General features: G+C 38.7%; 2 protein-coding genes across 4 annotated transcripts in view; one reads left to right on the top strand and one right to left on the bottom strand.

Moving 5' to 3' along the window:
- LOC307017377 (junction plakoglobin-like) overlaps positions 1-26,862 on the bottom strand; it is a 708,820-nt gene that overhangs the window by 178,731 nt on the left and 503,227 nt on the right. The window lies entirely within an intron of this gene.
- LOC307015069 (uncharacterized protein) lies at positions 7,310-13,166 on the top strand. 2 transcript variants are annotated; one of them, XM_079643440.1, is made up of 11 exons: positions 7,310-7,685; positions 8,114-8,200; positions 8,576-8,683; positions 9,027-9,090; positions 9,356-9,417; positions 9,723-9,786; positions 10,052-10,113; positions 10,458-10,660; positions 11,104-11,263; positions 12,047-12,153; positions 12,395-13,166. In XM_079643440.1, the coding sequence occupies exons 1-11, from the start codon at positions 7,556-7,558 to the stop codon at positions 12,464-12,466; spliced, it is 1,119 nt and encodes a 372-aa protein (XP_079499566.1). In that variant the 5' UTR covers positions 7,310-7,555; the 3' UTR covers positions 12,467-13,166. The 2 variants fall into 2 exon arrangements, with proteins under 2 accessions (XP_079499566.1, XP_079499567.1); XM_079643441.1 differs by lacking the exon at positions 8,114-8,200 and having other exon boundaries at positions 7,312-7,685.

Raw genomic sequence — 26,862 nt, 5'->3', positions numbered from 1 at the left:
ATTACCCATGCACTGACAGACAATGAACATGATGTTTCAAGTACTGGATTCATTTCAGTGTTAGCCCAAAACAAATATGTATAATATTTCATATAACAGTTATGTAGCATATTTGATCCTCAAATTAGAGAAGTATAATTTAAAGAAATTGATATTCTATATTCAACATTAGATAAACACAGAAGAACCCTTTCCAAGTAGCATAAGTATATGTTCAGGCAAGTATGGCTAATAAGAATAATTGATAGACTTAATTTGGTACAGATCAGTGGTAGCATTCACAAATGTATGAATTAAAGTTTTAAGAATGTTTAATCCTTCCTTTCCAGGTTTTTACAAAAGTCTTTGAATATTTGCCTAACTTTTCCTTTTCAGATTGTTAAACATTTTGAGAATTGTTTAACTTTTCCATTCAGATTTTGAAATGACATAAGGATTGATAGTTGAAGTAATTCTGTTATCATGCCATAGTCTTTTGATTTAATATGTAATGAAGTAAACGTAAATATAATCCTAAATTGAAGACACTGCAATTTTGCAGATTACAGATTGATTAGATCACCAGTGTGAGTTTTATACCTTAACTGGATCCCTTGTGATCCTGATTTTATACCTTCACTGGATCCCTTATGATCCTGATTTTATACCTTAGCTGGATCCCTTATGATGCTGATTTTATACCTGAGCTGGATCCCTTATGATCCTGATTTTATATCTTAACTGGATCCCTTGTGATCCTGATTTTATACCTGAGCTGGATCCCTTATGATCCTGATTTTATACCTTAATTGGATCCCTTGTGATCCTGATTTTATACCTTAACTGGATCCCTTGTGATCCTGATTTTATACCTTAACTGGATCCCTTGTGATCCTGATCTTATACCTTAACTGGGTCCCTTGTGATCCTGATCTTATACCTTAACTGGATCCCTTGTGATCCTGATCTTATACCTTAACTGGATACCTTATGATCCTGATCTTATACCTTAACTGGATCTCTTATGATCCTGAGTTTTAAATGCTTTTGACTAGTGATTGCCTTGAAGTAAATCTTTAGGCTGCAAGCTGGTTTTGATTTTATAGTTTGATAAAGGAGATTAACTAATGATTAAATATTAAAATATATTAGTTTAAAATAAATGTTTTTGCTGTTATGTATCTGTGATTTCACATGTGTTCATTATTATGCTTTTGACAAAAGATGCTCCAAACACTGACGAGAGATCATCTTTAGTATGACTGGCTGTCTCAATCATTGTGATCGAATGTTTCAATGTTATTATGTTGTTCTTAATGTGATTGTTATTAATGTAATTGATGTTGTGTATAAACAACCCTTAAATCAGACTTTAGTTACACCTGAGTAAGATTCAGGGAAAGTGCCAACAATCAGAGATATTTGATTGTTGGTGCTTGAAACATTTACCTGCAGATCTCTATAAAGTATATTAATTACTCGTTATTCTCTACTAATAGTTAATTAAAAACTGTATATAATGGCTATTTTGCACATCCCTTTCAAGATTTCAAGATTTTCTAAGGTTTATTGACATATCATAAACACAACTACAGTGTAGTTATGCAATGAATGAAAAACTTGGGTCACAGGTTCCTCAACAGTCCATTACAAGACATCTATCAATATTTGTGTATACCTCCACCATTAAATTGTCATATTCTGCACATTTCTTATACTATCTACATACATAAGAGTATAATTAATGTGTAAAATATCTGCTAAAATAAGTGCTTCAACATAGTTAACATTGCAGGAAAGCAATATATTAGACCTTAAGTAGTAGTATTCTTTAATGTATTAATAAAGGTTAATTAGTTAGTCCGTTTCATATTAATATCTTTGTACATCGTGCACTAAACTATTTTATTGTAGAGATCACTTACAGTATCTTCTTGATTTTTTATATTCTATATTTCTATCATTGACCTTCTACTTTCCCCCTATGTATGTATGTACTCTTAATATTTTTTTCCTCAAATAACATTATTTAACATAAATAATTAAATAACGTGCTTTAACCACTAGGCGGTGCACACAAGGTACACACAGCATAACTTTGTATTATTAGGACACTTATGTATGTATAAAATCTGAAGATATGTAGTTTTATTCATGTTTTTATATAATTTTACAGGATATTGCTATACTATTTCTCATGTTTTACTTCTACACATTAATATCTGATTTGTAAAACATCACAGACAGAAAGGTATATCCGTCATTTAATGGTAAGCTATTGAAATTGTGATTCCATAGATGTGTCTCCCATCACCCAAATCCCCTGACTATTCTCTCAACTCAGTATTTACATTCCTATATTCAAAGAAAATCAGTAATATCTTTAAAAACATGCATTGCGGCTAAAACCTCAAATCAGTGAGCTGAGGATCTTTCTTACGTCTGTTTCGGTATTGTTCCTGTATTGAGAGTTCACATTTATGCTACATTGAAGGGTGGAATTGACTACACATCTTCAGAAAAATAATTTGCTTCAGATATAACTCATAGCAAATAAAGTATAAAAAATATAAGTAATAAAAAGATAAAACACTGGCATGTAATTTACGTAAGAATAAAAAGAATGGTTTTGAATAATACATGAGTAAAATCTACGTCACTTTACAGCCCCGCCCACTTTTGGGGAAACCAACGCTGTCATTTGAACGGCGATCGAGCCTGAAGCCACAGAGATCTTCTGTTACTGTCCTTTCCTCTTGGTGGAAGTACCGAAACACGTAACTCTGGATTTGTTTTAATGTTTGAGGTGCAATAAACGACACAGCAGCTTTTTGGCATGTTAAAGCTATTATTTTCTGACTCGCTCGAGAGTAACAGCTGGCGAAATTACAACCTCGCCTACTAATTTCAAATGTGTGCTCTAAAATGATATTTATAAATGACTATTATCATTATTATAAGCAAGACAATAAATGGCAAAGATATGTAGAAAATAAACGTATTTAAGATACGTTCATAAGAAACGTAACGTGGGAGAAAATATGTTTCTAGAAGATATGTAGAAAATAAACTTATTTGAGATACAATCATAACGAACGTAACGTGGGAGAAAATAAGTTTCTCGCTAAACGTAATTGAGAATACAGTTTAGCTATGTGGGAACGTAATTGTTAGGAGACAGGGTTCCATTCAGACGAAAAATACAAATTATTATGAATACAAATAAAATAAAAGAAGCCTCCCGTGAGTTACTACAAGCTATAAAGTAGATTTTAAAAACGTTTTATATAATAAAAGCTTGTGCGGACGATATACTTTCTCAAAATACTATTTTGTGCGCACGAGAAAGTATTTAGTTAGTTTCTTGTTCGCACGAGAAAGTTACCGGTGCGCCAAGTAAGAAGTGGAGCAAAGCAACAACAGTTTAATTGTATACTGCTTATGTGGAGAAATGGCAGTGCATACATTATATGAGATATATTTCAAACTCGGACTTCATTGAGGGACATTTTGGCCAGGGGTTTAGAGCTATTTGTTTAAGCACCGGATTCGCAAAACAGAAGAGTCTGTAAACCAGTCTGCTTTGATCTATGAATTCCTGTCCGTGACTCTCACAGTATCTGCTGCCCACAGCTGTTTTATAGAAGGAAAGCCTCCTTCACTTTATGAAATCTCTGCGGCACCAGTGGCCTGTAGCCTACTACGAAGCAGGATTTGCTATTTACTATTCATTCATGAAGTATGACGCTGCGCTGTCAGCACGCTTCTCCATGTTTGTGATTGGTCAAATGTTGCTAACCCCGTCCCTTTCACGTGTGCGCGCTCTCAGCCGGACTCTGAGAAGAGCAGCACCAGCTGCAAAGAGCTGTGCCTTTTACTGTTTACTTCACTGTGTTTCCCTTCATTAGACAGTGAAGCAAATTAGTCGCTTTTCGGCGCCTCCCGCTTTTTTAACGCTGCTTTGGGTGACTTGTGTAATTCGTGGAGAACCGAAGAGTTTTTGTTTTTGGGGGGGGGTCCGTCCGTTAGTCCGTCCGACTGACGGACAACTTCTCACTTCAAAAAAGAAGAAGAAATCTAGACCGCAAAATAATTAAACAAGCACTCGCCTGTTTTTCCTGGCCAAGTACATGTTCCTTGAACCCAACACGAGCGTAACGTGTCTTCACGTGGTTATGTCTCGTCTGAAAGGAGCGTAGACTAGAGTGCTTACGGAGTGCTTACGGAGAGCACCGGAACGCCGCTCCAGCTCTTCAAATATTGCAGTACCCATAAGGAGCCGTACACATGCCGCAGTGTTTGCGTGGCTGTGTCTTTAGTTGTAAGCACAGTGGCGATCTGTTGGTATTAGCATCTGGTTAGCTAGCTATGCTAACGAATTTAAAGAGCTTTTCTACAACCAGGTGGAAGAGAGCTCTCTTCTGAGAGGCTCAAATAACCTCAGCTCAGTGAGGTTAAGGCACACCTTGATATGATCATTATAATTACTAATGAGACATTGGAGACTAAATGAAAAACAGTTATAAAATACTATATGACAGTAACAAAAAAGTTGTTAAAAATAACAAGAATAGAGTTTAAAAGGGGAGTGATTTGTAAAATATCCAAAAAGAAAAATCTGCTTACAGTTCTGTTTCAAATGGGTGTTGAAAGATGTACCCATAGATCTCCTCATGTTGCTCTCAAAGGGCACCAGATTGATGCTTTTAACTTCAATATTTAAAAAAAAATCTTCCCCTGGGAGCATGCCCCCGGACCCCCCTATAGGAGGTTAGATCCCCCCCACTTAAATCATGTTCACATGGATACTAAATACATTTGCACACATCTTGTGTCCATATCTTTCTGTTTTGGTGGTCATGCCACACCGTGCACATGCATGCATGCGCGAGTCATGGTAAGATATCTGGATTAAGAGGTTGCTTTTTCTTTGCATAGCATGAAAGAAAGGCCAAATGAATTGGCTGTAATTGTTGTTTTTTTAAGCAGAGGTTGAGTTCAATAATTTGTACGGCCCTCGGAGGATGTTGTAAAAATTGAAAGGAAAAAGGTTTCCCACCCCTGCTGTAAATAATAATAAAAACCCATGATTTATAACTTAACATCTCTGTCTCCTATTGATCTGATTATATTTTAAAGAATAGCCAGTTAATTGAAGCATTATAGCACAGGCTTTTGTCAGATGGTATATTACGCTGTTTTTTTCCTGCTTCGAATAGTTCTCTCTTTTTTCACCATACCTGTGTTTGCATCACTGATTAGAACAGCTGAATAGAGATCGAGGCTGCTACGTTTAACCACACACACCTCTACACACATCGAACTACCAGAGTATTCCCCCTATTACTCTTTTTATGAAGGAGATGTCCGGTCACCAGGGCGCATGATGCATGATGTGTGTGTGTTTGTGCTCAGCTCGGCTCGGTGTGTGTGTGTGTGTGTTCGGTGTGTTTGTGTGTGTCCGACACCACCGGCATTTGTTTTCAAATGAACATGAACAGTCATTTACACAAATCTGGTTCTCCATAGTTATATGTGTATTTCCAAGTGAAAGAAATGCGTTTAATCTTAATCTCGATGAAGTGCTAAAGTCCTGCCGGAGTGCACCGGAACAAACGACACTATCATAAACAAATGCCCACACACATACACACACAGGCGACCAGACATATTCTTCATAAAACTAATAATATGGCGTAATAATCGGGCAGTTCGATGTGTTTTATTTAAATTAATAACCCAGCTAACACGCCACGTTGCCACCACGTGGCCTAAAAGTGGTAGTTTGGTGGCACTGTGCACAACGTGGTAGCCACGTGGCCCCAACGTTGTGGTTCACCACAAGCACCCGTCTAAGTGTGCACAACGTGGTAGCCACGTGGCCCCAACGTTGTGGTTCACCACAAGCACCCGTCTAAAAATACTGATTTGTTTAATGTTATAGATTTATTTATTTATTTCCTTTTTGTCATATTATGAGTTTGAAGGATAGTAATTTGTGCAAAAAATATTACTTGGGTGGTTTTACAAAGAAAATACCACGTTGTGGCCACGTTGAAATATAACGTATAAATACCACGTTGTGGCCACGTTGAAATATAACGTTTTCCTTTCCATGCAAGTGGGTGCACATACATATGATTTGTATGCAAATAGATGGAGTCTACTCTATTATGTAGTTGAATATTGTTCGTCCATTTGTTGCTGTTGATGTCAGTGGCGTTTTCTCCTGGAGGCCAAGGGAAGCCAGGCTTCCCCTGTTTTTTTTTTGTAGTTATAATTTTAATAAATAAATAAAAACACTTCGTTTAGTTTCGGAAATTCTTTGTTGTGTGTTGCTGCCGGCCCGTCTCTCCCCCATTCTCATTGAGTATTTTACAAAGAGTGAAACAGCGCCCCTCTAGATGTTACGGTGAAACAGTAGATTGCACTCTCTGTTGCGAGAGGAGGCCAGCCGAAATTTGCTTCCCTTGGTGAAAAAAAATGGAGGGATTGACCAATCAGATGAGGCTCACGTCATGCCCCTGCCAACCTGCGATTGGTCAGGGCCATGCCAAGGGAAGCCAGAGGCAGCTGGCTTCCCTTGCCTCACAATCCAATCAAATCGCATCAATTTAGTGGTGCAGTGACGCGTCCCAAAAAGCGGAAGTAAGCTGCGCTCGGTTTCCCTTGACAAAATAGCAATGGGATTTCTCCATAGGATTTTGGAAAATAGCTCGAAAAAAGGTCAGTGGAAAACGAACCTGTTAGGTAAATGCACGTTTTGTTCAGTCGGATAATATCCACATGTCTGGCCTACTTTTATAATTTTCAAATCATAAATCTAATCGATAGAAGATAGATAGCGTCACTGCACCACTCTCACCGCCGTTAGAAAGTAGCAAGGAACTGAAGCAAGTGCAATTATGGAGGGTGGAGATTCGGAGTATTTAATCAAAAATAATTGTACTAAACTTCCGCTGCAGCAGCAACAACAAATACAATCTGATGACAGGCCAATGCCCAAACTGGAGCTGTGTACAGCGAGGAACAAAGGAGCGAACCGGACGTAAAACGTTAAAGGTCTCCTGATTTAGTTTGTGAATGAATGCTTATTAGAGTTTCGGCTGGAGAGTGCGTGCGGACCTGTCGGTCAGATAACAGGCGTGTGTAAGTCCTGCATCTGTATGATACAAATGTGTGTAAAATGATACCGGGCGCTGTAATCACTCATCTGGTTACGTTATTACATTGACCACCACACCCCCAACCCAAAAGAAAGGACGTATTATTGGCTTCCCCTAATTTTTTCCCCACGCCACGCTACTGGTTGATGTTTATAACTATATGCTCTCACCAGCCTAAGAATTCAACCAATCACGGCAAATTTCGTTCGCACCTTTTCTCAGTGTTCTGGATTTACCACTTCACATCCTGGTCGATCCATACGCATACAAATTATATAGTCCCTCAAATATCCATCTATTCTCCCAGAAGATGGGATGTATTTTGCAAAACAGACAGTTATTCGATCGTTTTTCCCAGTTCGACACCCTTTCCTGTCCCTCGATGCCCCCACTAGCGCTGGTTAAAATTAATGCCGTTCAGCGACCTACAAACGGTTAAACGGATCTGCGAAAACGAGGAAACGCTGTCAATCTCTGGAACGTTAGGCCTAAACCGCGTTTTTTTTATTCAAGTCAAGAACTGTCAATATATACTTGCAGGTAAGGAAGCCATCCTTTTTTAAAGTTTTGTAATTCGGGTCATGAACATATGGGGGAGTGTTCTATGCACAGCTCTCAGCATATTTTACACTTTTTCTGCCGAAATTAAGCAGGTGCCTTGTGGCCTCATGTGTGGCCTAATCTCGGACTCGGCCTCCATGTTGTTTTTTTCAGCAGGGCCGCTGGGCTGTGTGAACAAAGCTTACATTAAATCCGTGGGAGATCTATATCTGGTTGAGATATGTCCCGACTTTTCAATCGATAGCGACTACCCAGTTAATAGACGAACGTACTCTATGGGAACAAATTAATAGAAAAACAGTTCAACGGAATAAGAAATATTAACCCTTTCAGTTTTCTTTATTAAATGTCATTTAATGTGGTGCTTCACTTCACCTGTTAATCTTTATTAAATAATGTTAATAGAGACGAAGAAGGGGAGATACTGGAGGCAAGTGACAGTGTCCCTGCTCTAGTTCTGGCCGAGCTACCAACACCTCCTCAACGGACAAATGGTAAATGAGGTTGGCACAAGGATCAAGTAGAGCTATATCCTCAACTGTTAATTTCAATTATTTTAATTTCAACATGAAGCTTGAGTCACAAAAGAAAAAAAACAGCATTTGCTTGTATGCTAATTTTATTCCCAGGAGGTCCAACCTTTTCTTAAACACAGTATCTAACTGGCTAACTATGGGCTATTTTGACCTATAGAACAATGATTACTTTTTGGTACAGACATTTATGCAGTACCAGGTAGATCAGTACCGGTAAATTGATATTTTGGGAGTATCTTCTTGCAGTGAAAATAAAGTATTGCTTTCATGTCCTAATCAAAAATGCATTAATAATGTTTTATCGATAACCACACTCATTAAATTCTGTTTAAGGCTGTTCTGCACCGAGAGCGATATCACCAAGTACCAGTACCCCTTCCAGGTCTATTTCTGGGCATAGAATCCAGTCTCCTGTGTGTCCTAACAGTGACACAAGATCAGGTATTTAGGACTATTGACATTGTGCATTTGTCTTCATATTTAAAAAAAAAAACGGTTTTGAGTAATGATATACATTGGTCCTCTTGAGAGACCACCCCATCTGCCAAGCCAAACCGATCTGTCATAAAGGGTGGTCTCTCATAAGAGGTTCAATAGCATGGGATGTGTAGCCATTGGTGCATGATGTTGCGGGCTCCCAAGAGACGTGGTCTTAAATATGAGGTCATTCAAAAGGGGCACCACTGTATTCACTTTGCTCCATTTAGCCTTTCGCTTTATATTAATTTAAGTATTCTGATATAGACAATTTATAAATTAATTGCATTACTATCTCTGTATACAGTGATGACTTCAAGTGCACAACTGTCTGAGGATCATCGTGGAGGAAAGCAACTGTTCCATACCAGGTAAGGAATCTCAGGCTTTGTAGTTTTACCCAAGTATTTACTGAGAGTAGTACGTACATGTATATCTCATTGCTCACCATGATTGGTCTAGGCCATTCATTGGTACAGTCACCCTGTGCTAAAGCATTTAGACTAGTACATGTAGTACATTAGACCAATCTGATATTAAGCTGTAGCGAATCTCTGTTACTACTCATGCCATGTAACTATGGCTTACTGTTGGCATGTACTGCAGTGAAGTAATCATTTCATGTTATGTTTTCAGCACCCCAACAACACCCAGAGCTTCTACATCTGCTGCAATAAATCCTGAAAGTGAGCCAACAGGTAACAAAGCCTAATGTAAAAGTTTTACTTCAAGAATATTTTTGAAATTTGTGATCCAGAAAATATTCAATTGTGATTTCCTCATTCTAAACATTGTGTTCTTTTGAGACAAATTGATAGCACGGGATGTGTAGCCATTGGTGCATGCTGTAGTGGTCTCCCAAGAGAGGTGGTCTTAAAATGAGGTCACTCAAAAGGGGCACCACTGTTTTCACTTTGCTCCATTTAGCCTTTCACTTTATATTAATTTAAGTATTCTGATATAGACATTTATAAATTAATTACATTACTATCTCTGTATACAGTGATGACTTCAAGTGCACGACTGTCTGAGGATCATCGTGGAGGAAAGCAACCCTTCCATACCAGGTAAGGAATCTGAGGCTTTGTAGTTTTACCCAAGTATTTACTGAGAGTAGTACGTACATGTATATCTCATTGCTCACCATGATTGGTCTAGGCCATTCATTGGTACAGTCACCCTGTGCTAAAGCATTTAGACTAGTACATGTAGTACATTAGACCAATCTGATAATAAGCTGTAGCGAATCTCTGTTACTACTCATGCCATGTAACTATGGCTTACTGTTGGCATGTACTGCAGTGAAGTAATAATTTCATGTTATGTTTTCAGCACCCCCACAACACCCAGAGCTTCTACATCTGCTGCAATAAATCCTGAAAGTGAGCCAACAGGTAACAAAGCCTAATGTAACAGTTTTACTTCAAGAATATTTTTCAAAATTGTGATCCAGAAAATATTCAATTTTGATTTCTTCATTCTAAACATTGTGTTCTTTTGAGACAAATTGATTGATGATTATGGCATCCTTTTCGCATTTTTTTCTCATTCCATTTACGTTTAGCTTGGGATCTAGCACTTGCCGTTGCTTGAAATATGTGTTTAACTTCAACGCAACATGAAATGTAATGAATCATTTGTCGCAATTGCCTTAATGCATTATACATGTATGTGGGTGAATAGATGCAAATTCTAAGCATAGTATTTAAAAATGTGGAATTGTGTTATCTTGCTACAGGATTCCAGAGCAGGATGCTGATGCGTATGCAAAACCTTGAAGAGTCACAGGGGGAAATCCTTAGAATGCTGCGCATCTTGACAAGTGCCAGCAGAGCAGCAGGAGAGGAGTTGGACGATGTACTACCAGACCCTGTCAGCAGTACTGAGGAGCTGGATAGGCTTTGTGAGAGGCTTACAGATAAGGCCTTCAAGAGACAATTGGTATGTTCCATTGTGAAAGAAAAACTTATTTTGTTAAGAATCGCTTAAATTTTATGAAGAAGTAACTCCATCTTCCAAAGAGACAGATAGGCAGACACCAAGACAGACAGGCAGGCAGGCAGGCACACATACAGACAGGTATACAGACAGATAGGCAGGCAGACAGACAGGCAGGCACACAGACAGCTAAACAGGCAGGCAGACGGACAGTCAGGCAGACAGGCACCTAAGCAGGCAGCAGGCAGGCAGGCAGGCATAGATAGATAGATAGATAGATAGATAGATAGATAGATAGATAGACATAATTGGGACCACTGAATTATTTCAAAACTGTAGTAGTTATATTCAATGCTGCCTTTGTAATATATATCTGACAATTTAGCATTTTCACTTGGATGTACTCAAGGGTTTTTTACTAAGAAAACTAATTATCTACATTGCAGACATGCTATATGACTTCCTTGGGTGGCCACAACATCGGAGACACCATCCGGAGGATGCTCTCCAAGTTGGGAACCAATGCCTTATGGTCAACGTATAGCCTCAAGGGAAAGAAGGGCAAGAACGCGTTGATTGACCTGTCGGTCACCAAGGTCCTCATCAGTAAGTGTTTAAGTCATAAATGGCATGCAATTGCTTCTTCAGTATTTTATGAAGCTCGCCTGATGCACTCCAGAGATACTCAATATAACATGTTGATTATCATTTATTATAACCGAAACGACCATTTTGGGGATGTTATGTTTCATGTGCATGAGTGGGTACGTGTCTGGGTCTGCATCTTCGTTAGTGGATCTTTCAAAAACTATGTGACATTCTAATGTACTTATTTGTATGAGTATTGGTCATCCATGGGCCAAGAACCCTCATGATTTTGGTGCTGATTCTATTTTTATATCTTTATTGTTGTGGCCATCTTGGATTTTCTTAATTTTTCTCCGGGGTTTGGCCATACTACCACGTACATTTTTCAGCTGTTCATGGGGGGTAATCATCTCGGTTAGCGATAATGGTCCCAGGTGGGTGATAATGGGGGATATTGATCCTACATCGGCGCTAATGGGGATATTGGTCCCAAGTGCGAGATACTGGTCCCCAGTGGGTGATCATGATAATGAGGGAAATGGTTCAGCAAGAAACCCATTTGTCTGGCCGTCTTGAATATTTGGTGCCAGTAAAGATTTGGGGGATGTATCCTGTGTTCGTCTGTGAATACCATTCTAATTACAAATATTAAAATATAAAACTGCCTTAGGATTATTTAGTTTAGATTTGTGAGGAATAGTTGTTTTAGTGTTAATTCTTTCACCAGTACATATACTTGTTACTCTTCCTTTCTTCCGTGCATTGCTTGGGGTTAGCAGTTTTGTGCTACTTTTCCTACAGGAGCATGCTTGAAAAACCATCCTAAAGCCAAGGCTTCCGAGGTGGAGGAGCAACTGTCCGAAAATCTCAAATATGCACCGAAGAAAAAAGGAGGGCCAAAATACAAGGTGATAGTGGATTCTAGTGACTTACTTAAATATTTGGTCCATCTCTCCAAATGTCTGTCAATAAAGCATTTACATATCACATAAATGTACCACTTTGACATATAGTATGTGTCATCAGTACTTAAATCTTTGCATTCTCACAAAGTTAGTTATCATTATCACTACTCATCAATTAGGAACAATTAAGGATTTTATTTTCTAATATACCATGTATTCCCTAATGTGCGTTCTTGCTTTTTAGGAACCTGCTGCAAAGAGAAGGAAGAGCGTCGCATCTGCAGTCGATGTCGATACAGATACAGATTCAGATTAACATTTCACATATTACGCCTGGTCATTGGTGCACGGACGTTTCGGCCAACGGACGTTTTGGCCAGGTATATTTGTCGGGGCGGACGTTTCGGCCAGCTTGTACAAAAAATATAATAACTGAATAAATAAATATTTTATTTCATTTAAATTCACCTACGTAGTAGATACATGTTACTGCCATTCATATATATAATAACTGAATAAATACATATAGCGCCACCAACGTAAATGTTCATTTAGTCTACAAGGTCTCGGTTCGAAAGCCACAAATGTTCAGCTGGCCAGCTATTATTGTATTACCTTGGACAATGTTTTATCAATTGTTAGGTTATTTCCTTGAGGTACTTAGAAAGTAGTTTAGGTAAACCTGTTATGCCTTCATATAAAGAGATTGCAATTGATATAATTTATATCCCTCTTTGTGTTACTACATTTGACCATGGCTTCATTATGTTCTTTTGTTCAGGAACATACAAATTAAACTGGTTACTTATACACCTTAAGTTTGCAGAGAATATTTAAATGTCCATAATTGTAGAAATATGATAAAAAATATCATTCTACTGTCTACATGTCCTAAAATTAATTATGGGTTTATGGAATTTCTTATTGATATATATCTATCTGTCAATTTGAATCATGTCATGATGTATTATGCATTTGAACCATTGAAATGCAAATAAAATTGTCTAAGAAGTGTATTATTAAAATTTGAGTTGCGTTGATTACTTTGACATAATTAAAGCTAATCGAAAGAAAATATAATTGCAAATAGAAAGTGGTCTAAAGGTGGTGTGAACGTTACATTTCAACGTTACATTTCAATGTGGAGACCACGTTATTTCAACCATACAAAATCACGTGGCCTCCACGTAAATTGCCACGTTGTCACAACAACAGCATCACGTGGCTGTAACGTGGCAGCCACGTGCAATTGTTAGCTGGAAAAGCGCGGCCTCGTTTTATTTAAATTGAGGCCACAAATTACATCTCGTGCGCACAAGTCAATAAAGCGTGGCCTCGTTTTATTTATTTTTCTCTCTATGAACCCTCCAGGGCTCCAATTTTGAGATTTTGTGCTATTTTGATTCCATAACATGTTTTCTTTCAGGCTTTTGGAACGAAAACGTACAAAATACACAATTAGGTGTTTATTTTACTATAGTTTGTCTATTTGCGTCTGTAGATTTCTCCTAAATTCACCAAAAGTTATCATTCTAACGTAACATAAAGTACCGCGACCGCTGTTTGCACCATGTCAGCAGAGATGTTGTTGGAAAGCTCCGTCTCTCCTGTAGTGATGGGAATTATGGCCCTTTGAAGGGAGCCGTATCTTATGGCTCAAAGAGCCGTTCAAAAGAGCCTTTTTTTTTAAAGGGGACGGGGTTACTAGGTTTATCTGCAAAATAATCACCAGGATAATGATTGACTGTATTGCCAGACCTAATGTCAATAATCTGCATTGTAAACATGACACAAAGTGGCGCCATCTCCTGCTCTCTCCCAAATGGAGCTTTTCCCTCTTCAAGCTACCTAACTTCACTCCTTCCACCTTTGAATTCCATGCCGTCACAGTAACCCATCCTATGGGGGACTTCTTGGAGGAATTAGATAATCTTCTCTCACACATCCCTGAAACTGGCCCTCCCGCTGTACTTCTCGGAGATTTCAACCTCCAGACAGGGAAGATAGAAAAACTAACATCTCTGTTAACCACCTTTGCTTTCTCACTTTCTCCATCCCCACCATCTCATAAAGCTGGCAATGTCCTTGAATCTCATATTCTCAAGGAACTGCACTACTTCTAACCTCTCTGTAAACCCGCTCCACACATCCGATCACTTCTTCATTTCATTCTCTCTACCCCTTTCCAAACATAACAAACTTATCTCTTCTAATTCTGCACCTGTCCACCTTGCCTCATCGGTGCTCTCAGCCCTGCCTTCCTCTGACTCGCTCCAACTCCTGCCTCCAAACTCTGCTGCAGAAACTCTCCTCTCTACTCTCTCATCTTCTCTGGACTCTCTTTGTCGACTCACATCTCAGCAGGCTCGTCAGTCCCCTCCTGCTCCCTGGCTAAATGACAAACTGCGTGCTAATAGAGCCATCCTTCAGGCAGCAGAGCGGAAACGGTGGAAATCCAAACACCATGACGACTTCCTAACCTATCAGGCTCTCCTCTCCTCTTTCTCTGCTTCGATCTCTCAGGCAAAAAGCACTTTCTTTCAAGATATGATCCATTCTTCCTATTCCAATCCCAAAAAACTATTTTCTATCTTTTCCACCCTCCTCGACCCCCCAGGAGCCCCTTCCCTCTCCTTATTTCAAGCTTTTATTTATGCAGGTGAATCCCAATGAGATCATTGATCTCTTTTTCAAGGATGACCTGCTGCAAGTAGGTTCCACATGAATACATATAAAACAGAAAAACAAAAAGGACATCCTACAGCATATTTACAGCGGAATATACATTCAATATTTTAGCAATATTTTAGCTGGCAATGAAAAACCTCTACAAAAGACCAATACACTACAAAAAGAGAAAACATATTGACATGGTGGACAGCTTACATAAAAAGGCTTCAAATGTATTTAGTATTGTATGAACATGTTTTAATTGGGGGGTGGGTGGACTTCACATCCTCTCGGTCTAGGGGGGTCTGGGGGTGCCCCGCCGGGAAGATTTTTTTTTAACATTTTAAAGTTAAATGCTTCAATATGGTGCACTTTGAGCACACAATTACTAGAGACTGATCTACTGTTGGGGGTACGACTCTAAACACCCATATGAAAAATATCGGTTTGCCTTTTTTTAATCAAATAAGTATGCAAACATTTCCAATAACCTACCATTGCCAATAACAAATAAATGTAGGCTAGCATATTTTATTTTTGTTGTTCATTTATATCTTATTTTACTAGTTAATATTTATTTATTTATGCATATTTTTAAATCTCTCCAGTTTTAAACAATATTTTTAGTTTACTGTCCTATAGTATACATTGGAATGATTTCAAACCTGTTTTTATTTATCCTAATAATTATAAAGGTGTGCCTTGGAAATATTTGTTTACATAAATTGTGATCAAAACGTTTGAAACCCACTGAGATAACTTAGACTAAAGTGAACTATCTAAAAACTCAGAGTCCTTTACCTCACTGTGCCTCTGTCTGATAGGAGAGCTCTCCCTCCACATTATTGTAGAAACAGCTTCTTATATCCGATAGCGCAGCAGAAGCTAACAACAATCCCCACCGGTGCACCCCCTCTCTCTATCTATCTATCTCTCTCTCTCTCTCTCTCTCACTTTGGCTGTGAACTTGGTGCCTGACTTTGGTGCCTGATGAGGCAACATCCCCCACTTTCATCACATACAGCGCCCATCGTACAGGGCAAATGGAAAATGTAACCGGGGTGAAAAGGGTGTTATCTTATCTTAATTATGAATGTTGTTACATCAAGGCTTTTTTCTTTATTATATTTGTATTTACTCTTGAGGAAGTGCAGATCCCCTTTCCTCCACCAGGGGGTGCTGCAGCACCCTCAGCACCCCTACTTCCCACGGCCCAGCCTTTACTCACTGCTGGGTCACCAGTCGCACCGTTCACCCACACACTAACCTCCTTTTCCCCTCTCTCTCCAAGTGAGGTTCTTACCCTCATTACCTCTGCCCGTCCTATCACCTGTCCTCTGGACCCTATCCCCTCAAACCTCCTTCAGACTATCGCTCCTGATATTCTGCCGTTTCTCATCCATTTCATCAACACTTTTCTAACTTCTGGTCACTTTCCAAACAGTCTCAAGTAGGTAAGAGTAAACCCTCTCCTAAAGAAACCCACTCTCAACCCGTCTGATGTTATAAACTACAGGCCTGTCTCTCTCCTCCCGTTCCTGTCTAAAACACTTGAACGTCTTTAAGTTGTCTTTAAACAACTCTCCTGTTATCTCCATCAGAACAACCTTCTGGATCCGCACCAGTCTGGTTTCAAGGCAGGTCACTCAACAGAAACTGCCCTCCTTGCTGTCTCTGAGGACCTGCACACGGCGAAAGCAGCCTCCTTCTCCTCTGTCATCATCCTTATGGACCTGTCTGCTGCATTCGACAAGGTGAATCATCAGATCCTCCTTCGCACTCTCCAAGAACTTGGAGTTTCAGGCTCTGCACTTTCCTTCCTCACCTCATACCTCAAAGACCACACCTACAGGGTTACTTGGAGAGGGTCGGAGTCCGACCCTTGTCAATTAACTACAGGGTTAGGGTTATGGTTCAGGGCTCTGTCCTTGGTCCCCTCCTCTTCTCTCTATACACAAGCTCGCTCGGATTGGTCATTAGCCCGCATGGTTTTTCATACCACTGCTACGCTGACGACACCCAATTAATTATGTATTTTCCCCTTTCTGAAACCCAGGTCGTCGCACTTATCTCTGCTTGTCTAGCAGACATCTCTCGGTGAATGTCTGCTCACCACCTCAAGCTCAACCTTGACAAGACTGAACTGCTTTTCCTTCTGGGAAAAGATTGTCCGACTCTTGACCTAACAATCGACATCGACACCTCTATTGTTTCCCCGACATATACTGCAAGGAATCTGGGTGTGAGCCTAGATAACAACCTGTCCTTCACTGCAAACAAAGCTGCTACAACCCGCTGCTGCAGATACACCCTTTACAACATCAGGAGGATACGACCCCTCCTGACCCAGAAAGCGACGCAGGTTCTGCTCCAGACTTTCGTCATCTCACGCCTAGACTACTGCAACTCCCTCCTGGCTGGTCTACCTGCATGTGCAAAACACTCTCACTCCCTGAACGTCCAGGAGCATGCAGTTGTGACACGCCGAGTCTCCTTCAGCTTCATAAACGGACGCAAAGAGCTTTCAACTGATTGCAATGTATTCCCATCAACGGCGGTATTTGACGCTCACGGAAGAACAACATTGGTCCATGTCGGCGGCATTTAAAGGCAATGTGAGCGTCAATTCCCATTGGATAAAAGAGGATTTTACACCCGGAAGTAAGTATTCTCTTTACTGTCGATTGATTTTACAGGGATATCTGCACTACTCATTAACTCAAACACACCAGATTATCCTTGTTAATTACACAACATTGATTGGTTTAAATTGTGTACAATGCTTTTGTATTTTTCCCATTCGATTCGGAGAAACACATTTTTTTTCGGAGTAAAGGATGGCTAGAATCAAAGTTGATGGAAGCTTGACAGAGATCAACCAGACAAGGATCAGGGTTCTTTTACATTAATTAAAAACCTGGAATAGTCATGGAAATTCAAAAGGCAAATTCCAGGCCCTGGAAAAGTTATGGAAAACAATATTTTTTCCAAAGTTTTGGAAAAGTCATGGAAATTTAACTAAAGTTGCATCAAATATAATTTATATTTTAGCTAATTGCCGAAATAGTAATACTATAATGATAATAAATACTGTATCGTATAATAATGAAACATACAATGTCATTTAACTGTCGAGGTATTTTGCTGATGAGAGATTTTAGTTGATTTAACCAACACACTCTCACTCCATAATCGTCCAGGAGCGACGTTTGAGTTGTGGCCCGTGGCGTGCAGTTGTGACGCTCCGATGCTCCTTCAGCTTCATAAAGGGACGCAAATAGCTTTCAACTGATTGCAATGTATTCCCACCTGCGGCGGGATTTGACGCTCATGGAAGCACGGCATTCGTTTGTGTCGGCTACCCTTAAAGGCAATCTGAGCATCCATTCCCATTGGATAACGGAGAATTGTACGCCCGGAAGTAAGTATTCCCCTTACTGTCGATTGATTTTACAGTGATGTCTGCACTACTCATCGACTAAAAACCACCAGATTATCCTTGTTAATTACACAACATTGATTGGTTTAGATTGTGTGCAATGCTTTTGTATTTTTCCCATTCGATTCGGAGAAACAAATATTTTTTCGGAGTAAAGGATGGCAGAACTACACTACCCAGAATAATAATAATAATAATAATACATAATATTTATATAGCGCCTTTCACGAAACCCAAGGTCGCTTCAAAAGTCGGGCAGGGGGGGGGAGTAGGGGAAAAGAATCCCCAGCTATCGTTTAGGACTACATCATGTGCTCTGTTTGACAAACCCCGTTTTTTTTCACCATTCATTCCAATGGCTGGCGTCTATGTCACGTGATCTTCAAATGTCTCCCTGCAGAAGAAAAAAACATGGCCGAACTTCGTTTTATTCTCGGTGGAAAATGCCTATTTTAAAGTTAGTTTGGCAATTAAAATGAGTTTTAATGTCATTTGAAGCGAGAAATATGAGTTGTTATTTCAGATTATGTGTGCAGTGGATGTACATGATCTTTAGTTTGCTAGTTATGACGAAGATTACTTCAGGAAATTGCGTCCATAGAACGTTTTCATTGTTAAAATAAAAAATAATAATACTTTATTCCGAGTGTGCTTGCTTTTCTCTTTGAAATTCATCACACACACTACACTACCCAGAATCCCCAGCTATCGTTTAGGACTACACCATGTGCTCTGTTTGACAAACCCCGTGATTAGTTCTCAAGCTCTGTGGTTGACCTCCAACTGCATTCCATATGAAAAAAAAAAGTTTTGTAAAAGATCAAATCATACTTTATTCAGCAGTGCTTGCTTTACTCTTTGAAAGTCATCACATGAATGCATTGTAATAAATGGTTCGGCTGCATTAAATATATTACACATCGGGCTCAGAATAGACCGGAAACTATTCTTTTACCGTTCAGTTTGAATTTCACAATAAAGTTAGTAGTAATATTTTGTTTTGATATTATTGTTTTTTATTAACTACTAGACCGCTGGGTTATATTAAGACCATATTTTCTGTGTTGCTGTGGGTTTTTTCCATCGCTCTTGTGTTACAAATATCAAAACAATAAATAAATATATCCGTCGTAAACTAAACCAGAAACAGCAGTATATTTTATTTTGTTAACACTGTAAACTTGACAGCTTTTTAACCCAAACCACCTACTGGTTAAAGCACGTTATTACAAGTTTAGAGTAATGCAATGCAGGTAGATTGTGTTGCTTTTTAATGACTGTTTAAAATGCCTTTTTCTTAATGTCTTTTATTATTATTAACTACTTGTTACTTGATGCTAGGGACGCTGCTATCGATATTATTTATGTTATGTTGTGTAACTGTTTAATGGTGTTATCTTTATTGCTACCCCCTTCCCCGTCAATGTATAGTGTTGGTCCACAGCGCAAACGTATTAGTTTAACAAAATCCGCGTCTAAAATTGTGGCATAGATAGCCTACGTTATTTTCCCCTGTGCAATTCTCCATTTACTCAACAATAACACATAATTATCCTTGTGTTTATTTATTTGTTTGATTAATAAACACAAGTTGGAGTCCGTCAGGACCGAGGGTCGGAGCAGCTCATTTGCTTTAGAGAATATTACACCCGGAAGTCAGTATTCTCTCCGCTTCGCTTGACAAACCCCATGATAGTCCTCAAGCTCTGTGATTGGAGAGTGTGCTCCGAGGGTTACGCCGAGCGTCGAACAGCACTTGAAATGGGATGGAACCACGGCAGACTGTCCAAAACTGGATTTGAATGGGTCCACCGCGTCCCCCCCTCCCCCACCCCGTTCCCAGAACTACACATGCTGGCTATTGTGTTTTGCAACATGTTCTCTATCTATGGCACGTCTCTACTGGGAGTTGTAGTTTTAAAAGACATTTTCGTATTTCCCATAATAATAAGTTGCCAGTATTAAACTGTGTACATCCCTGGAGGTTTAGGGGATAGGAAACACTCAAATTTAAAACATATAATTAATAAATGGGTGACAATTGCTTGTAGCCATCTGTTACAGCCGCTGCCTTCCTGGGGCTGTTATTGCCCATAATTGGCAGCATTAATATATATACCCACATGCCAGCTAAGGTCAGAAGAGCTTTATTTAACAGCTGGTCTTATGTTTGTGACCCCTCCTGTTTTTAATGGATAACATTACATTACATTAAATGATAATACTGAAACATGCACTTGTCAAGGTTCAGAAGCACATTTTTCCAAATATGGCAGTAGCCATCGATCATCTTAAGATAAGATATACTTTATTGATCCCAAGTTGGAAACATTTGAGTTACATCAGCATGTGTATCAGTTGTAAATATGCAGTGGTGTTTATTTGTAAATTATTTAGTATAATCACACAAATTCTGTGTTTTATATTTAATAATTCTGTGTTCTTTATTTATTGATTGTTCAATACCTGACAAGGCCGGAGATGAAATATCTACATACATCTTATAAGAGTATAATACATATGTATAATATCAGTTAAAATAAGTGCTTCAACATAGTTAACATTGCTGGAGGTATGCACAAATATTGATAGATGTCTTGTAATGCACTATTGAGGAACCTGTGACCCAAGTTTTTCATTCATTGCATAACTACACCGTTTCTGAATATAATATGTCAATAAACCTTAGAAAATCTTGAAATCTTGAAAGGGATGTGCAAAATAGTCATTATATACAGTCTTTAATTAACTATTAGTAGAGAATAACGAGCAATGAATATACTTTATAGGGATCCTATTAATATCTAATAATACAAATAATGAAATTCAATAAAATGCCTTCACCACTAGGTGTCCCTTTATATCAGCTGTACACCTTTATGGTGTAAATACAGCCTATCTACCAATTGGATCAAATATAAAAGTCAGACGAATTAGTGTTGATACTGCAAGGAGATGTATTGTGTGAAAATAAATATAAAGATGTGGTTTAATTGCTGATATATTTATGATCCACGTCACGTTTTCAGTGTTGGCGGCAGTTCCTCATGTTTGTCTAGAAGTCTTCTCATCAGGGCTCTATAAATAGAGAACTACGGCAGATATGTAATATTTAATGGAGCCGAACCGTGTGTTACAATGCCGTTATGTGATGACTTTCAAAGAGAAAAGCAAGCACACTCGGAATAAAGTATTATTATTTTTTATTTTAACAATGAAAACGTTCTATGGACGCAATTTCCTGAAGTAATCTTCGTAATAACTAGCAAACTAAAGATCATGTACATCCACTGCACACATAAGCTGAAATAACAACTCATATTTCTCGCTTCAAATGACATCAAAACTCATTTTAATGGCCAAACTAACTTTAAAATAGGCATTTTCCACCGAGAATAAAACGAAGTTCGGCCATGTTTTTTTTTCTGCAGGGAGACATTTGAAGATCACGTGACATAGACGCCAGCCATTGGAATGAATGGTGAAAAAAAACGGGGTTTGTCAAACAGAGCACATGATGTAGTCCTAAACGATAGCTGGGGATTCTTTTCCCCTACTCCCCCCCCCTGCCCGACTTTTGAAGCGACCTTGGGTTTCGTGAAAGGCGCTATATAAATATTATGTATTATTATTATTATTATTATTCTGGGTAGTGTAGTTCTGCCATCCTTTACTCCGAAAAAATATTTGTTTCTCCGAATCGAATGGGAAAAATACAAAAGCATTGCACACAATCTAAACCAATCAATGTTGTGTAATTAACAAGGATAATCTGGTGGTTTTTAGTCGATGAGTAGTGCAGACATCACTGTAAAATCAATCGACAGTAAGGGGAATACTTACTTCCGGGCGTACAATTCTCCGTTATCCAATGGGAATGGATGCTCAGATTGCCTTTAAGGGTAGCCGACACAAACGAATGCCGTGCTTCCATGAGCGTCAAATCCCGCCGCAGGTGGGAATACATTGCAATCAGTTGAAAGCTATTTGCGTCCCTTTATGAAGCTGAAGGAGCATCGGAGCGTCACAACTGCACGCCACGGGCCACAACTCAAACGTCGCTCCTGGACGATTATGGAGTGAGAGTGTGTTGGTTAAATCAACTAAAATCTCTCATCAGCAAAATACCTCGACAGTTAAATGACATTGTATGTTTCATTATTATACGATACAGTATTTATTATCATTATAGTATTACTATTTCGGCAATTAGCTAAAATATAAATTATATTTGATGCAACTTTAGTTAAATTTCCATGACTTTTCCAAAACTTTGGAAAAAATATTGTTTTCCATAACTTTTCCAGGGCCTGGAATTTGCCTTTTGAATTTCCATGACTATTCCAGGTTTTTAATTAATGTAAAAGAACCCTGATCCTTGTCTGGTTGATCTCTGTCAAGCTTCCATCAACTTTGATTCTAGCCATCCTTTACTCCGAAAAAAAATGTGTTTCTCCGAATCGAATGGGAAAAATACAAAAGCATTGTACACAATTTAAACCAATCAATGTTGTGTAATTAACAAGGATAATCTGGTGTGTTTGAGTTAATGAGTAGTGCAGATATCCCTGTAAAATCAATCGACAGTAAAGAGAATACTTACTTCCGGGTGTAAAATCCTCTTTTATCCAATGGGAATTGACGCTCACATTGCCTTTAAATGCCGCCGACATGGACCAATGTTGTTCTTCCGTGAGCGTCAAATACCGCCGTTGATGGGAATACATTGCAATCAGTTGAAAGCTCTTTGCGTCCGTTTATGAAGCTGAAGGAGACTCGGCGTGTCACAACTGCATGCTCCTGGACGTTCAGGGAGTGAGAGTGTTTTGCACATGCAGGTAGACCAGCCAGGAGGGAGTTGCAGTAGTCTAGGCGTGAGATGACGAAAGTCTGGAGCAGAACCTGCGTCGCTTTCTGGGTCAGGAGGGGTCGTATCCTCCTGATGTTGTAAAGGGTGTATCTGCAGCAGCGGGTTGTAGCAGCTTTGTTTGCAGTGAAGGACAGGTTGTTATCTAGGCTCACACCCAGATTCCTTGCAGTATATGTCGGGGAAACAATAGAGGTGTCGATGTCGATTGTTAGGTCAAGAGTCGGACAATCTTTTCCCAGAAGGAAAAGCAGTTCAGTCTTGTCAAGGTTGAGCTTGAGGTGGTGAGCAGACATTCACCGAGAGATGTCTGCTAGACAAGAAAATCTTGAAATCTTGAAAGGGATGTGCAAAATAGTCATTATATACAGTCTTTAATTAACTATTCGTAGAGAATAACGAGCAATGAATATACTTTATAGGGATCCTATTAATATCTAATAATACAAATAATGAAATTCAATAAAATGCCTTCACCACTAGGTGTCCCTTTATATCAGCTGTACACCTTTATGGTGTAAATACAGCCTATCTACCAATTGGATCAAATATAAAAGTCAGACGAATTAGTGTTGATACTGCAAGGAGATGTATTGTGTGAAAATAAATATAAAGATGTGGTTTAATTGCTGATATATTTATGATCCACGTCACGTTTTCAGTGTTGGCGGCAGTTCCTCATGTTTGTCTAGAAGTCTTCTCATCAGGGCTCTATAAATAGAGAACTACGGCAGATATGTAATATTTAATGGAGCCGAACCGTGTGTTACAATGCCGTTATGTGATGACTTTCAAAGAGAAAAGCAAGCACACTCGGAATAAAGTATTATTATTTTTTATTTTAACAATGAAAACGTTCTATGGACGCAATTTCCTGAAGTAATCTTCGTAATAACTAGCAAACTAAAGATCATGTACATCCACTGCACACATAAGCTGAAATAACAACTCATATTTCTCGCTTCAAATGACATCAAAACTCATTTTAATGGCCAAACTAACTTTAAAATAGGCATTTTCCACCGAGAATAAAACGAAGTTCGGCCATGTTTTTTTTTCTGCAGGGAGACATTTGAAGATCACGTGACATAGACGCCAGCCATTGAAATGAATGGTGAAAAAAAACGGGGTTTGTCAAACAGAGCACATGATGTAGTCCTAAATGATAGCTGGGGATTCTGGGTAGTGTAGTTCTGCCATCCTTTATTCCGAAAAAAGATTTGTTTCTCCGAATCGAAGGGGAAAAATACAAAAGCATTGCACACAATTTAAACCAATCAATGTTGTGTAATTAACAAGGATAATTTGGTGTTTTTTAGTCGTTGAGTAGTGCAGATATCACTGTAAAATCAATCGACAGTAAGGGGAATACTTACTTCCGGTTGTACAATTCTCCTTTATCCAATGGGAATGGACGCTCAGATTGCCTTTAAGGGCAGCCGACACAAACGAATGCCGTGCTTCCATGAGCGTCAAATCACGCCGCAGATGGGAATACATTGCAATCAGTTGAAAGCTATTTGCGTCCCTTTATGAAGCTGAAGGAGCCTAGGAGCGTCACAACTTCACGCCACGGGAGCCTAACCAAACATCGCTCCTTGACGATTATGGAGTGAGAGTGTGTTGGCTAAAGCAACTAAAATCTCTCATCAGCAAAATACCTCAACAGTTAAATGCCATTTTATGTTTCATTACTATTCGATACAGTATTTATTATCATTATAGTATTACTATTTTGGCGATTAGCTAAAATATAAATTATATTTTATGAAACTTTAGTTACATTTCCATGACTTTTCCAAAACTTTGGGAAAAATATTGTTTTCCATAACTTTTCCAGGGCCTGGAATTTTCCTTTTGAATTTTCATGACTATTCCAGGTTTTTAATGAATGTAAAAGAACCCTGATCCTTGTCTGGTTGATCTCTGTAAATGAATTTTGTCTGTCAAGCTTCCATCAACTTTGATTCTAGCCGTTGGTTTTTTATATAATGTTCTTATGCATTGTGTTACCTTCTTATTCAATCCAAATCCATCCAATGTTTGATACAGAAATTCCCAGTTTACCAGATAAAACGTTTTTTCCACGTCAATTACATGTAACTTGTTAGACGCTTTTATCCAAAGCGACTTACATACTCAATACTGTGGACAATCCCCACAGGAGCACTTTGGGGTGAAGTGTCTCAGGGACACAACAACATGCTGACTGCAGTGGCGTTTGAACCTGAACCCACTGCGCCATACGCCTCCTGTCAATGCTTACTAGTATGGTACTTCTTAGTCTTTTGTGCATGGTCCACTATATGGAGAGTTCTTCTAATATTATCTTGTGTTTGACGTTGGCTTACGAATCCTGTCTGGTCTTCTTCTATAATTTCTGTTATAAAAGTGTTCAGTCTTTTAGAAATAATTGTTGTGTATATTTTATTATCCACGTTCAAAATTGAGATGGGTCTGTAGTTTCCACAGTGTTCTTTATCCCTCCCTGGTTTAGGTATGACTGAAATTATTGCCTCAGTCCATGATGGTGGCATCTTGTTATTTTGAATTGTCCAATGAAAAGAGAATAGTAGAAGCGGTGCCAGCTCTTCTCTAAACATCTTGTACCACTCCGCAAGGTATCCATCACTACCTGGAGATATTTTTTTTTTTAATGTACTTATTGCGTTATTCACCTCCTCTATTGTGATGTAAGAACATTGTTTTGTATGTTGCCAGTTGACGGTAAGTCTAGTGAGTTTAAAAAAGCAACAAATTTCCTCTGTATCTGCGGATGTCGGTTGTGTATATAATTGCCTGTAGTAATCCTGACAGATTCTTTCTATATTCTCCGGTGTATACGTTAGCACGTTTGTATCTGGTTCCCTAATTGTATTTATAGTGTTAATGAATTGTTTTCGTAAACATTTTGCTCATAGTTTAGTGGCTCTCGGTCCAGTTTCATAATAGTTTTGTTTCACAAACTTGTTCCTCTTCTCAATTTCATCAAGTAGTAAATCATTTATCTTTGTTCTCAAATGTTTGATTTCTTGGTCTGTTTCTGATTCTTTTGTATTCTGAAATTCCCTTTCCAATTCACTTAATCTTTTTGAATATTGCCTCTAATTTAATATCTTTTGCATTTGCAGTTTCAGCTATCAATTTCCCTCTGATGACCGCTTTCATGGCATCTCATAGGAGTGTAGGGTCTACTGTTCCATTGTCATTCTCCTCTATGTATTTTGTAATATCTGCTTTTATTCTCTCCTTTCTTTGTTCACTATTTAATATTCCAGCGTTGAGTCTCCAGACAGTGTGTTGTGTCCTGTTATTTAAACATATTTTTAAGAAGACTGGATTGTGGTCCGACACATCTGCCCCTCCTATCCTACATTCCTTTACCCTGTGAATGTCATTTACGAGAAAATAATCTAACCTTGAGTGGACCTTATGGGCGGCCGAAAAATGTGTAAAGTCTTTTTCCAAAGGGTGTAGGGTTCTCCATACATCTATCATCCCGATTTCTTCCAGTGATATATTTACGAATTTTGATAATTGCCGTTTGGATCTTTTGTGACTAGTTGTATCCTTAATATGGTTCATGACAACATTCAAATCTCCACCGCAAATTAAGATTCCCTTTGTTTCTACAGCAACATCGAACAGAGATTTAAAAAAGTTGTTATCGCTTCCTGGAGGTGCATATACATTTATCAGTGTTATTGGTTCATTTTCTAATCTTCCTTTAACTATG

The sequence above is a fragment of the Notothenia rossii genome (genome assembly GCF_949606895.1).
Source record: "Notothenia rossii genome assembly, chromosome: 8".
In the NCBI taxonomy this organism is placed as follows: Eukaryota; Metazoa; Chordata; class Actinopteri; order Perciformes; family Nototheniidae; genus Notothenia; species Notothenia rossii.
The sequence above is the reverse complement of the archived record's forward strand: the minus strand, read 5'-3'. Positions and strand labels throughout refer to the sequence as shown.

What these genes read in the sequence shown, in the direction of transcription:
- LOC307015069 (XM_079643440.1), top strand. Translation starts at nt 7,556, where the DNA reads ATGCCGTTCAGCGACCTACAAACGGTTAAACGGATCTGCGAAAACGAG. An exon ending in TCCTGAAAGTGAGCCAACAG is followed by an intron (nt 9,418 to 9,722) that starts GTAACAAAGCCT and finishes CTCTGTATACAG; the next exon opens with TGATGACTTCAAGTGCACGA. An exon ending in AGGCCTTCAAGAGACAATTG is followed by an intron (nt 10,661 to 11,103) that starts GTATGTTCCATT and finishes TCTACATTGCAG; the next exon opens with ACATGCTATATGACTTCCTT.